At 44.2% G+C, this 14,029-nt stretch overlaps 1 protein-coding gene across 1 annotated transcript; it reads left to right on the forward strand.

Annotated features, from left to right (window-relative positions):
- The first annotated feature begins 394 nt into the window (after positions 1–394).
- On the forward strand, positions 395–13,006 carry DUT (deoxyuridine triphosphatase). The gene is made up of 7 exons (XM_026518435.4): positions 395–652; positions 1,225–1,360; positions 4,486–4,577; positions 6,297–6,341; positions 11,805–11,879; positions 12,027–12,097; positions 12,519–13,006. Exons 1-7 carry the CDS (start codon positions 490–492, stop codon positions 12,573–12,575), a joined length of 639 nt encoding a protein of 212 aa, XP_026374220.1. The 5' UTR covers positions 395–489; the 3' UTR covers positions 12,576–13,006.
- The last annotated feature ends 1,023 nt before the right edge of the window (positions 13,007–14,029 follow it).

A 14,029-nucleotide genomic window follows, 5' to 3' on the forward strand; every position in this document is an offset into this window, starting at 1 on the left:
CGCCCCCCCCCCTTTAAAGGTAAATGGCATTCGGTGCACTGCGGGTGCTCTTAGGAAATGGGACACGCTGCCTTGCCCACAGCCTAGGACGCATCACTGCGCGCGGCGACTACCACCTGCATCGTGATGCGGTTCCGCTGCTTTGGGGGTCCCTGAGATTAGAACCTGAGGAGCCATGGCCGAGCGCGGCGCCGCCCCAGGTAACTCAGCAGGGCGCAGGGGCCAGGCCCTGAGCCTCGAGGATAGTCTTGGAAAACAGGGGCCACAAAAAAGATGCGGGTCTCAGGAGCGAGGCAGAGACGCCGTTCCTGGGGGTCCAGCGCCTGCGCCAGCCGGAGGGAGGCCCACGCGCCGCCTCCGTGCGCTCCTCGTCAGACGGCAGCCGTTACTGCTTCCGAGGTCATCCTACCCAGACGCGTCTTTAGAGAGCAGACGCGGCGCGCGCCTGCGGGAGCGGACAAGCCAACCAGCGCCCATACCTCGAGACAAATGACTCCCCTGTGCCCTCGCCCCGCGCTCCGCCACCATTTCTTTACGTCCCTGTTCCGCCCAGGGTTTAAAGACGCGTGCAGCGCCGGGCGGAGAGCTGAAGCCGCGGGGCCTCTCTTCCGGCCGCTGTCCAGCACTCGCAGCCTGAGCCGGGGCTGCCGCGGTACCAGACATGTCGGGGCCCAGGCTGGAAGGACACGCTGCCTAGAAGGGCGTGGGGAGGCTGGGAGCCCGGCCGACCCTCCCCGCAGCCGCTGGGGGAGGAGGGGAAGGAGGGGGAGGAGGGGGAGGAGAGGGAGGAGGCGGGGGGCGGATCCGACCAGCAAGCCCTCCGCCTCTGGGCGGGGTGGGCACGCGGAGGGCGCGCAGCCCCTATTCGCGCGCGCGCGAGTCCATTAGGGCCCCTAAAGGGGGAAAGTGGTTGCTTTCTGTTGTGTGAGCGGGAGGCCCCCGAAGCTGTCCCAGCACAAGTTGGCCCTGTACCCGAGCTGGAAAAGCTTGAGAAGGCGCAGTGGTTTCCTATCCCAAATCCGTTTTCCAAGAGGGGTTTCCAGCCCCAAATTTGAATCTCGCCTCCCCGCTGTGCCAGAATTGTGGGCTCGTCCAGGAGCGAGGCGGGGCGAGGAGTTGCTGGCGGGAGATTTAAATTCTGGTGGGCGCGCTAATTCTGTATCCGCTTGTTCCCTCCGCTGCTGTGTTTTCTCACGTTCTGTCCTGCCATGCCCTGCTCTGAAGCGACACCCGCCATCTCCCCCAGCAAGCGGCCCCGGCCTGCGGAGGGCAGCATGCGGCTCCGCTTTGTCCGGCTCTCGGAGCACGCCACCGCCCCCACCAAGGGGTCGGCTCGGGCTGCGGGCTACGACCTGTACAGGTGAGCGGGGACTTCGGCCGCCTTCTCCCCGCGTCGTCTCTTCCCCACGCAGAGAGGGTCCGGCTGTGCAGTTCTAGAGCTCTCAGTCATGTTCGCTTATATTCCTGCCGTCTGCTGCCACAGCTTGAAACTTTAACCTAAAAGATTACAGAAACCGTTTTTGCATATATTGATAGGGTTTTGGAATATCGGTGAGGTTCAGTGGGGTAGAGTCCGGACTATGAAAGAATTCTTGAGATGTCTTTGGTGCAGAATGGTGGTTTGTTAAAGCAAGAGGATAGGACCCATAGGCAGAAAGAGCTGCTGCCCCAGGGTTTTGAGGGGTGGCTGATTATATACTATGGGGTTGGGGGAGGTGTGGAGAAAGAGAGGTTTCAAAAGGACTTTCATATGTTAAAGACTCACAGGGTACCTGAGGCCTTGCCATTGTCAAGTTAAGGTTTTTCCCTAGAGCAAGGCATTAGCATTAAGATAGTTGGAGATTCCTGGAAGAATGTCAGGCTTGTCCCACCCAGGAGTGGGGGATGGAGGGAGGTTATGCTTTGTCATCAGCCAGCCCTCTGCTCCCTCATCAATATGAAAGATTTTTGTCTTTTTCTAGCGTTGAAAATTTTAGCTTTCTTCTTTAGCATAAATTCAGTAAGGATTTGGGGCTAGTGTGCAGAATGGTAACTACATATAAATGTCCACCAAGCCATTATTTGTTTTGCAACATTTATTGTACCCTCTCCAAGTGGAAGGTAGCGACCAATAAGGCCCACCTTGGCTTCAAAGCGTGGCCTGAGGGTGATGCAGTGCACAATAGAAAGAGAAGCCATGGGGGAAGTTCAAGTGCTGAGTGAAAATACCTGGGGAGGATTAATGAAGGGTGCTTCTGCCTTAAAGGAATCATGAAATTTCACTGTATGTCGGTATTTAAGTTATCCCAAGGACTGGGAATGTCAGTAATACTACCACCTTTCCATTGGTTCAGCACTTTTTACCTCTACTAAAAACTACGTGTGCGATTTTATTTAATTCTCACAACGATCCTGAAGTAGGTAAGTGTTACTTAACCTTTTTACAGGTGAGGGACTTTGTGAAGAGCTGAATTGATTGCCCAAGGGTAATACAATTTCTGACCCTTAGTTCACTGCTTTCCCCCGCCCGCCCTTGACTACTGTGTGCCGGTCATAGAACCATTAAGATGGGTGAACAGTGATACTAGGGGAAATGAGTGTTTACTACATGACTAAATCTTTAGGATTTATTGTAAAGCATCCCAGATAATTCTAACATAAAAACTACTGGTCTAAGTCTTACAGGTATAGGAGAACGGGAGAAAGGAGTGTGTGATGATAGTAATGAAGAAAGGAAAGAAAAAGTGAGGTATGGTCTGTTGTAGCTAAAAGGGGCGTAATCAGTCCCTTAGTTTTCATGGATAAAAGTGGAGTGATGCTTACCATGTCTGGGCATTGTTGTGAGTCATATGAGAGACTGAGCTTTAAGATACTTAAAATATCCTCCTAATGAACAAAGATGACTGTATATGGAAATAGACATGGAAATAGCTTCTCTCTTTAATAAATTAAAGTCTGATTATTGAAAGAGAGGAAATGCCAATGAAAGAAGTGAAAATGTAATATTGCTTTACTAGTCTTCATTAAGGTCTCCAAAGTAACGCACAGTCTTGCTCATTGTCAAATCTCCCATTTCTGTCCCGAAGGGGGCTACAGTAGTAGCCACAGTAGCAGCATATGCTGGGTGGATCTGGATCTTAGAGAATCAGGTCCTCAGCAGTGGCCTTCTCCAGGGCCTCTTCACAGTGGGCAGCTCTGTCCCCCCGCCAGTGAGGTTCACTGTGTCTGCTTGGTAAGGCCAGCAGAACAGATAGAGCACAGCTCTACTCCCCCTCCTCTCATGGTGTCCACCCACTTTCCCCTTTCCTCTGCGGGTCTTCCCTAATCATTGTATTGTTGTGAGAATAAAATGAGTTCTATAAAGCATTTAGGACTGTACCTGGCACAGAGTAAGGGCTTAGTAAATGTTAGCTATTAGCAAGTATTTGCCCTTCTTTCTTGGTTCTTTTTCAGAGGGGAATGGTCCACAGATAGCTATAGGTTTGATGTGTCTGTGGGAGCGGGTGAGTTCAGCATCTTCCTACACTACCATCTTTGCACATCTGCCCCTGGTTTTTTTCTTTCTCTTCCTCTTTTTATATCATGTTAGTGAAGCATACATCTTTTAAAAGTCTGCCTTTCTGCCCCCTCCTGCTAATATGCACTGCAGTTTCCCAACAGAATTTTGTCCAGGAGAGAACAAGATTACATGTGGATAATCTCTTAAACCAAAAAAATTCACCGGAATGACTGTATCTCAAGCAGCACCATTTTAATAATGGACTAAAAGGACATGTCTACCACTACCTTCTAAATAAATTTTTCTTTTTAAGTAATCTCTACACCCAACGTGGGGCTCCAACTCACAACCCTGAGATCAAGAGTCACACACTTGGGGCCCCCCGGTGGCTCAGTTGGTTAAGCATCCAACCCTTGACAGCTTAGGTCATGACATCAGGGTTGTGAGTTCAAGCCCCCTGTTAAGATTCTTTCCCTCCTCCTCTCCCCTCTCCCCCCCCACTTTTCTATCTCTCTCTCCCTCTCTTTTTTTTTTTTTTTTTTAAAGATTTTATTTATTTATTTGACAGAGAGAGAGACAGCCAGCGAGAGAGGGAACACAAGCAAGGGGAGTGGGAGAGGAAGAAGCAGGCTCCTAGCGGAGGAGCCTGATGTGGGGCTCAATCCCATAACGCCGGAATCACGCCCTGAGCCGAAGGCAGACGCTTAACCGCTGTGCCACCCAGGCGCCCCCTCTCTCTCCCTCTCTTAAAAAAAAAAAAAAAAAATTGCACGCTCCACCTCCACCGACTGAGCCAGGTGGACACCCCTAAACTTTTTTAATCTGAATTGGAAATTTGGAGTACTGAACTCTTAGATGGGTTATTGAAATTTAAGATTGCATGAATTATTTTGTGATTATTTTATGAGATGTATTTAAAGCAATTCCGTATACTTAGTCACAAGGAAGAAAATATAAAAGCAATTTTACGCATCAGTACTGGTTATTTTCTTTCATTATTTTCCTAGTGCCTATGATTATACACTACCACCTATGGAGAAAGCCCTGGTGAAAACGGACATTCAGGTAGCTCTTCCTTCTGGGTGCTATGGAAGAGTAGGTAAGTGATTGAAGACATCGTGACAATTTGTCAGGCTCTTCCTTTATGATCTGTTCCTTCGTCTTAGTCTCACTTAGGGTATAAATGAGGGAAGGGATATTGATTGGCATGTGTCCTAAAATAAGTGCCAACTGTGATGGCAAATACAGCCATTTGAAAACTACATTTTGTTCACGAATCTGCTTTTTGCGTGCGCACACACACACTCACGCTCACACACACTCTCCCACCCTCTCCTTCTTTTTTTTTCTGATTCCTTGAGCTCGTAGGAGGCTCACATTGGCCCAGGAGTTTTTCTCTCAACTCCTCACTGAGAAACTGAAAATACAGATGACTTTTAACTGGAGCTCCCCCTTCAAGGATCAGATTGCATCTGAGCTCAGGTGTCTTTGTGAAGACGATGATGAGAATGACTAATACTTGTTATATAAGAAAATAGAGTGAGGCTTGGGCTAATGATACACAGCATCTCTTATCCTGAGAGTAAAACTCCTGACTCCTGTTCACCCGAGTCCATCAGACCGTTAAGCCTTTCCCGCTTTGGCTGTCCTTCCATGGGGTCTGTTGGGGTCAGGGATACATACCCTTCAGGGCACTAGAGGGGAGCGAACTCCTTAGAGGGGGAGGAGCTATGACAAAACGAAGAGCAAGTGCCCTGTCACTGGAGAGAGAGCAACATTTTCTTCAGATGCATCATCACTTTCTAATTTCAGAGTAAATGTAAAGGAACAAATGGCACTGTGGGTGGGGAGGGGCTAGACCACCACTGTCCTGTTAGCCCTGAGTGTGAGAGCCGCTAAGACTTCGGCCTTTTGAAGAAAAACGAAATGGGCTCTTTCTTCATCTCCTTTTGGCAGCACTTCATTTTGAGAATATTTTGGGGGGTGGGGATCAGGAGATGGAATGAAATAAAAGGAAGAGCAGGAAGAAGCAGCATTTATTGACAAAGTGCCTTGATTTAAGCTATTCTGGAATAGAAAACTAGAAGCCAGACTAATTAACGGTAGGCCTGGTGCTCAAGTCAGCAAGTCTAAGGTATACAGTTTGCTTTTTATGTTTTCATTTGAGAATAAACAACATTGGAATTGAATTTTTAAGGTTAAGTTTTTGACCATGTGCCTGACTGATACCAGGCCTTTTATCTTACTCAGGTTCATTTGTTTTTACAGACACCTCGTTTGGCATTTGAATCATGAGTAAGATTCCCAAGTTCTAGGCCAAACTCTGCTACTCATTGGTTAAATTTATGCCTGTCTCTCCTCTGCCCTCTTCCCATCTAGACTGCATCATGCTCAGATCTCCCATCTTAAAACACAAGTCTCCTTCCTCAGTCCTGTGTCGCTGCCAGCTACGGTCCTCCCTTTGTGGCCAGACTGCATGACAGCGTTGTCCGCGGTTGCCCCCACTTGCTCGCCTCTCAGTCTACCCCAGTGGTCCACTGCCACGGTCCGGTGCCACGCCACCGCAGATCCTCAATGGACTGGAGTCGTGTGGGAGTGGTTTAAGCTGCTTTTGAATTAAACTTTTTCAAAAAAAAATTCTTTCCTACTTTCATAATACAGTATAATAAATATATTCTTGAATCCAGAACCATCTGCTAAAGTTAAGGTGAAGAGGTAGATGTCCTAGGAGATGAGAGCGGCTTAAATTGTGTAAATTACATCCAGTATCACCCCTCCCCCTGCAAGGAAGCCAACTTCTCCTTTTTTTGTTTTTCAGCTCCCCGTTCTGGCTTGGCTGCGAAACACTTCATTGACGTAGGAGGTAATACGTTTACCTTTTTATTCTGTATATGTACGTGTGTGTGTTTGCTTGGCCCTTCCTTGAGAGTAGTAATCAAATGACAGATTTTTACCTTCAAGAAAAGGAAATGATTTTTGTTGTGTTTTGTCTCTTCAGAAATTTCCACCTCTGAAATAATCATGATGCAGTTTCAGATATTATTTGATTATGTCTAGTTTTAAAATGACCATGATGTGAAATGCATGTTATTTTACTAATAGGCTAACTAGACATTATCCGATGGATAGGATTTTTGCCTTGGCTTAGTGATAATCTGCATTTAGTCCAAAAATGACTCTGTTCTTAGAAGGAAGGTAGTTTTATAAGGATAGGAAAAGCTTTTATGTCATTTTTAAAGCAAGTATGTTTTGCTTAAATAACTAACAAATTAAGCAGCAATAAGAAATTATTTAAGCAGAAGGTTATAGAAAATGCAGGTCAGTCTGTAAGAATTTTCGTACCTGTATAAGAGAGCCGTCCACATTTGGCAAAATAGAAAAAGGGGTCCTCCCTAAGTGAGAAGAGAAAACACTATGCTTCCCTATCTACATTTGTTGTCAAACAAGTACTCTGTAACTCATTTCCCTTATGATAAAGCCTTACTCATGTCTCCCAAAGTCAATAACTTCGTCATGGAGCCCCTTTCATGCAGAGCTCCAGTCTCTGCTGGCCCTCTTGCTATAGGCTCCCTAACCACCCTCACCGTAAGGAAATTCTCACCTTTCTAGGATGGTTTCCTTACGTTGGAGCTCCCCCTTTCCAGGGGAGACCTCACTGACCTTTGTCCTGACTTGCATTCCCATCTTAATGAGCAGAGTGCTTCACCTAACTAGACATCTTGGCCCTCCAATTAATGGGTCTGCTAGATTTCTCCAAATCCAGCCATTTTTCAAAGCTACTTTTTAACAGATGAAGAACTGGCTCAGAGAGGAGCCCAAGCTGACATGTTAAACCCTGGAATCTTCATTCCTGATTCCAGTCCCTCTGTTGTTTACACTGCAATTAAGTGCTGGGTATCACCTCACCCCATCCCTGCTCCAACCAAGCACTGTCCTGAATTAGCTCACTGTGAACCTGCCTGGCAGGCCCTTAGTGAGGAAGGAGGCCTGTCCCGGCTTGTCTCTGGCCTGCCCCTCAGTCTGCCCTTGGAGTCACTAGGTGGCGCTGTGGGGCAAGCCAGGATCCCCAAAGGAGTCCTTTCTTTTAGGGACTGAAGAGGAGCCAAGTTTGACACAGCAGGGATGAACAGCCTGCTTGGGTTGAGAATTGCCTGGGCTAAGTTATGCTTGCTTTCCAAAAATACTTTCACAGCGTCAAGTATGGTAATTTAGGACTGTAACTTCAGGATATAAAAGATTGCATATATTTTTAAAGAAATTTCAAACGGTTGTGAAAGGAACATGGGCTTTGGAGTAACAACCAGACTTGGGTCCCAGCTTTGTCATTAATTAGCTAGTTATTACTTTCTGCGCCTCGGCTTGCTCCTCCATAAAATGAAAATTAGTGTGCCTGCCTCACCAGGATAGGAGGATTGAGGGATACTATATGCAGAGCATCTCACGCTGTTTGATACATACTAGACCCTGTAAGAAATACTTCTTGTCCCCTAGAGATCTCATAGATTTTTTTTTTAATGTGGCAACTTTCTTTTTTCTGACTTTGTTACTAATTTTTGCTCTGTTTAAAACAACCTTCTGAAAAACATTCACGTAAAAGAAATGGAAAGTTAGTTTGCCTGGTGGTTGGTGTGGTATTATTCATAAAATGACAGGGCGGTGTGTTCTTGGATGTAGAGTATCTTAAAAATGTCTCTCAGGCACACGTTTATCGTAGTTGGCCAGAGTTTTTACTTCAGAAGAGAGATGTTCGAAATCCCAGGCTGTAAATAAGGGTCAAAGGGAAAAGTTGAGTACGCAGGAATCTGTTCAGAATTCACATCTGGTAGGTGTGGGTAGTTTTCACTAAAGAAGGTTTCCAACAAATGACATGCCAAAGTCTTGACACAGTAAAACTTTTGCCTGAAGTCAGTTAATTACTCTGCCAGTTCCAATGTATGATTTTTCCAGTGATAACTTCAAAATACTTTCTGCTTTCTCATGAAGAGAAATATCCCTGATGCTTATGTTCCTTATGTAGAAAAAGAATGTCTTGGGTTTTTCTCGAAGGTCAGATTGCCTTTGAGTAATAAATAATCTTGGAACAATTGGATTTTTCATACTGTTGGCATTCATGCTAAAAAAAAAAAAAAGTATTATTGAGCGTCCTTTTTTTTCTGCTATATATTTTAATTGACTTCAAACAACTTCATTTCTTTTTGTTGGTTAAAAGACTTTTCACATCTCTATGTGTCAAGCATAAAATCTTGGTAGGTGTCTGGCTTTACAGAATTCAAGACACCCAACCATTTTGAGTTTGATCAGACTACTTTATAGATATATAACAAAGGCCTTTACAAGAAGGGAGTGTTTTTATATGGGAGAAGATACCGTAAAGTAAAAATACTTGCAGGTCATAGGTGAAAGAGTTAAATACCCAAACAAATACGGGAAATACCGTAAACAAGATATGGAAGAGGCCATACAAATGTGCAACAAACATACAGAGGATAAGCATTCTAGCCTCATTAGTCATCAGGGAAATGCAAAGTAAAGCCATGAGATACCATTTTTCACTTATCACATTGGCCAGACTTTTTTTTTTTTTTTTTTTTTTTTTAATTGCTGCCGTCTGGGGGTGTCTGTGTGGCTCAGTGGGTTAAGCGTCCAACTCTTGGTTTCAGCTCAGGTCATGATCTCAGGGTCGTGAGATCAGGCCCTGTGACGGGCTCCGGGCTCCATGCTCCGCAGAGTCTGCTTGAAATTCTCTCTCCTTTTCCCCTTGCGCCTCCCCCATCCACACACACGCTCTCTCTCAGATAAATAAATCTTAAAAAAAAAAAAATTGCTGTCATTTGGTACTGGCAAGGACTTTGGAAATGGGTATTCTTAAATATCGCCGATAGAAGTTTGAATTGCCACACATTTTTTGCAAAGTAATCTAGAAATATCCGTTAAAATTTAAAATGTACACACCCTTTGGTCAGGAAAGTGCTTTTTGGAAACTTTTTAATGAGACTGGAAATCACTAATACACAAGGACATCTGACATCTAATATACAAGAAAGTAATGTGTCAAGTCCATTACTGTAACATTGGCTACCTGAGGGACGGTAGGGGAACATGATTAGGTTTATTTTACATGTATGTGTACTATTCGGGTAATCTAACATTTTTCTTAAAAAGTAGAAACGAAGAGTTCAGAAGTCGGTCCACATTGTCTCCATTGAACCCCTTCCAGACAAATGAGTGCTAGCCTGTGCTTGAGATCTCCAGCTCGGAGAGTCCATGGGCTTTTGGGGTCATTCGTTCTAGCCAGCGTGGAATAGCATGTTCTCCGCAGGGGTTTCTCCACTGAATCCGATCCAGGCTGTTCCTACAGCCGGAACTTTCTGTATATAGATAATATAGAAAACAGCTGGTCCCATCGTTCTACCAATTACACAGTAAGGACTAATTTAATGGTCAAGTGGCAGTGGGGAAAGAAGCCAGGCTTCAGAATTCTTTGAATTGGTCAAGGTTTTGTTTTGTGTAGCTAGAAAAGAAGAGTGTTTCCTTCAGTCTAGACGTGCTATGAACCACCTCTGCTGCCTTTCTGCTACTTACCTACCCCTCCTTCTCACTGTTAAAAATTACTTACCTTTAATTCAGACTTCAGAACACTTGTTGTGTAAGAATGCTTCGATTCAGTTTCATTTATCCCTAGTAAATCATTCATAAAGCACAGGGATTCATTTATACGTCTATAATCCTCTGGAAAAATCTAAAATGTTGGTTTTTCTGAGTATTTTTCTCCCTGTAAGAAAATCGAAGGGGAATGCTTACCTTTGTTCTTAAAAAAAAAAAAATTTTTTTTTTCAGTTGACATTCAAATAATTATGAGTCTGGCCAACCAGCTTTAATACCCATTGAGCTACATTCCTGATTCTTTTTCTTTTTTTTCTTAAATAAGAGTTTTGTGTGTTTGGTTTTTAGGAGGTGGGGTGTTACTAATATGCAAGCTGTAACATGGAATTACATTTAATTAGGGTCCCGTGAATTCAGTCCGTCATTTTACAAACTGAGGGGAAGGAGTGAACATGTATAAAAGGAAATTGGCAGTGGGGAGGATGAGGAGGAAGAGAAGTGAGTCCTAATAGGTAGGGGATTTTGTTTCGGGGTAATGAAAATGGTTCCCCAAACCGATTGTACTGATGGTTGCATAATTCTGAATACGCTAAAAACCGTTGAGTTGTGAATTAGTCTCAGTTTCGAAAGAGGAAGCGGGAAGGCCTGCTACACCTGCATCATCTGTGCTTGTGTCTTGGGAAACATTTTAAGTTCTTGGCTCCAAGTTAAATTCTAACGAGCCTGGTAAATGTACCTCTCTGGGCCAAGGCAGGGCCCTGGCTCAAGTCCTCTCCTGCAAAGGGTGGTTGTCCCTGTGTTCATAACCTCAAACAGGTACTGATGACACACGGTGTTATGGAAAAGTGTACTCCTTGTGAAGCTGATGTGCTAATGTCTTCTGAGAGATCACGCTCTAAGAAGGGATGGTGGCTCTGATTAGAAGGAGAGGTGGAGTACGAACGGAAGGATTCACCTTCATTTTTATTATAAAATGAACGTTCGGATATGTGCTAGACTGTGGCTTAACAATGTCAGCATTGACTTACTCCACTGCCGATCTTCAGGCTGTTTGACTTTTTATTTATGACCCAATCATATTTCAGTCTGGATATTAGTGGGAAGCTGCTACCAGGAAAAGCCTTTAAAACTCAGGTTGTAGTTTTCTTCTAGTCTCTTTAGCAGGTGTGCAGTGGATGACCAGTGGCTTTGGAGTGAGCAATTCAGGATGACCCATCTGAGGTGCTAAGGACCTACTCCCAGTTTAGGATGGGAAATGGTCACCGTATGTGAGGGTGACAGGTGGGAAAAGGAGGGCCGTTCTATAAATTCTATGTATTTGCATTTTAGTGAGACTCATTGCTTAGTTTTGAGACTTTACCTAGTTCCAAAGCAAGATTCACTTATGCATTTGTAAGGATTAAAACCTTGGAGCTGGGGCGCCTGGGTAGCACAGCGGTTAAGCGTCTGCCTTCGGCTCAGGGCGTGATCCCGGCGTTGTGGGATCGAGCCCCACATCGGGCTCTTCCGCTATGAGCCTGCTTCTTCCTCTCCCACTCCCCCTGCTTGTGTTCCCTCTCTCGCTGGCTGTCTCTATCTCTGTCGAATAAATGAATAAAATCTTAAAAATAAATAAATGAAAAAATAAAACCTTGGAGCTACATAAGGATGATTTCAAGGTAATCCTACACCCTCAGTGTTTTGGTAGCATACACCGTGCTCATGTTATTTTTCTTTTCCTTAGCTGGCGTCATAGATGAAGATTATAGAGGAAATGTGGGTGTCGTACTCTTTAATTTTGGCAAAGAAAAGTTTGAAGGTACGTTAAAGGCGTATAATCACATAAATGCAGGGAGTGTTCTGAGGGTCTAGATAACACATGCTCTCTCCTCTAATTCTCACTGTACAGGCAAGATATAGAGAATGCATCAATAAAATATCAGTAATAAACTTTTTTCCTTTCAAGTCAAAAAGGGTGATCGGATTGCACAGCTCATTTGTGAACGGATTTTTTATCCAGAAATAGAGGAAGTTCAGGTAAGTATCATAAAAACTGAGCAGGGAATAAATGATGTAACATCTTCAGTGAAGGGAAAAGTATAATTTCGAGGGTTCATATGCTATTTGTAACTAAACAGTAATACATATAATAGTCCTATTTAAAGCAAAATTAAAAGCTTAGTTTTAGAATTTCGTGAAATGTTTTTCATAGCTACTATATAGCATTGCTTTGGGTAATAAATCATTTAAATATACCCTGAAATTCTATTTCTCTAGCTTTTTTGAAAATTGCCCAATATTTTATTTATGGAGCTTTTTAAAAATTTAATTTTCTTTTTGTAATCTCCTTTTTGAAAGGATGGTAGAGCAAGAATAAAAGTCTTAGAGGTTAGGAGCTAGAGAGAACGGAAAGAGAACTGAAATTAACTACCTGGCGACCACCTTTATGTCTTTGCAGGTTTTAGATGACACTGAGAGGGGTTCAGGAGGTTTTGGTTCCACTGGGAAGAACTAACATTTATGCCAAGAATAGAAAATGAGAAAACATACTTTTTTCTTAAAGAGTTTTTGCTTGTGGTGTTTTGCATATCTGTAAACATAATAGGCTTAGCTTCTAAAACTGTTTGGTTCTCATAGGATTAAGGAAAAGATACCTCTGTTGGGTTCCCATAAGACCTCAATTCCTTATGTTTTTACACATCTGATTGTTGTATAAATCTGTGTGGTGACCTAATACAAACTCTTTATTTTTTAATCAAATGTATATCAGTTACAGATCCAGAAAACCCTGTATTATTTAATTCACTAAATGCTTCCTCTTCAACTTATTTAATTGCTTTGTAAATCATAAGCAGTGCCTTTTATTCAATAAATTTGAATTCTTTTACAGATACAAATTATTGTATAAAGTGAACCAAAAAGATAATAAAAAAGAAGTTGAAGTTATTCCTTGTTCGTACCTTCTCTTCATTGCTCTCAAAAATGTTGTTGATCTTGGGGTTACCTGGGTGGCTCAGTCAGGTAAGCGCTGCCTTCGGCTCAGGTCGTGATGCCGGGGTCCTGGGATCGAGCCCCGGGTCAGACTCCCGGCTCAGTGGGGAGCCTCCTTCCCTGCTTGTGCTCTCTCTCTGTCAAAGAAATAAAGTCATTAAAAAAAGTGTTTTTGATCTTAAGATTCTTTGTGACATTGGGGAGAAGAGAATCCTCAGGTTATTTTTAAATTATTATTATTTGGCGGGGGGCGGAGAGAATCGTAAGCAGGCTCCATACTCAGCACGGAGCTGACATCGGGCTTGATCTCACGACCCTGAGATCATGACCTGAGCTGAAACCAAGAGTTGGACGCTTAACCGACTGCGCCATCCAGGTGCCCCTATTATTATTTTTTAATCATCCTTTTGGTAGGCCCCGGTTTGGCTGGGTAGAGCTATGTTTGTGAAAGGAGGTGGAACCTGGGGATTTCCAGATGGTTTGTTCTTCCGATTTCATTCCATCAAATAAAGTGTACAAGTTGTGTGAGTTTCCCTCAGTAGAATAGTGATAATAGGCCATAGCCAAGAAAAGAGGCAATTCAATAGGGATAAAATACATAATGGGGTGTGTTGAGGCCACTGGGTTTGTCCGTCCCGGGTACTTTTGAGTCCTATGTGTAAGCAGCAGGTCACTGCAGGTTGGGGCTGCGTCCGTGCTTCAGCTTGATGGACACTGTTGGCAACCTTGCGGGCGTGTTTCCTGTGCTGTACGCCCAGACCCCTTTGCACCAGGCCTTTGGGTGTCAGCTAGGCTTTGCCGGACAGATGTCCTAGGGTCGGAGTCACGAGACATCGTTTTGTGAGTGCAGGCCACGCAGATGGGGTGTTTCTGGAGCTGGCAGCTCTCAGCTGCCCGGTTCTTGGAAGCATAGGCTAGACTTTGTTTCTTCCGTCCTCCCAGTGATTCTTTAGGCCATGTTATATATAACCTGCCATG

This window comes from Ursus arctos, unplaced genomic scaffold (genome assembly GCF_023065955.2).
Source record: "Ursus arctos isolate Adak ecotype North America unplaced genomic scaffold, UrsArc2.0 scaffold_36, whole genome shotgun sequence".
In the NCBI taxonomy this organism is placed as follows: Eukaryota; Metazoa; Chordata; class Mammalia; order Carnivora; family Ursidae; genus Ursus; species Ursus arctos.

Excerpts from the sequence above, each read along its gene's own strand:
- DUT (XM_026518435.4), top strand. The coding sequence starts at position 490 with ATGACTCCCCTGTGCCCTCGCCCCGCGCTCCGCCACCATTTCTTTACG. Across the intron at positions 4,578-6,296 it reads TGGGTGCTATGGAAGAGTAG|CTCCCCGTTCTGGCTTGGCT; the intron begins GTAAGTGATTGA and ends TTTGTTTTTCAG. Across the intron at positions 6,342-11,804 it reads ACACTTCATTGACGTAGGAG|CTGGCGTCATAGATGAAGAT; the intron begins GTAATACGTTTA and ends TCTTTTCCTTAG.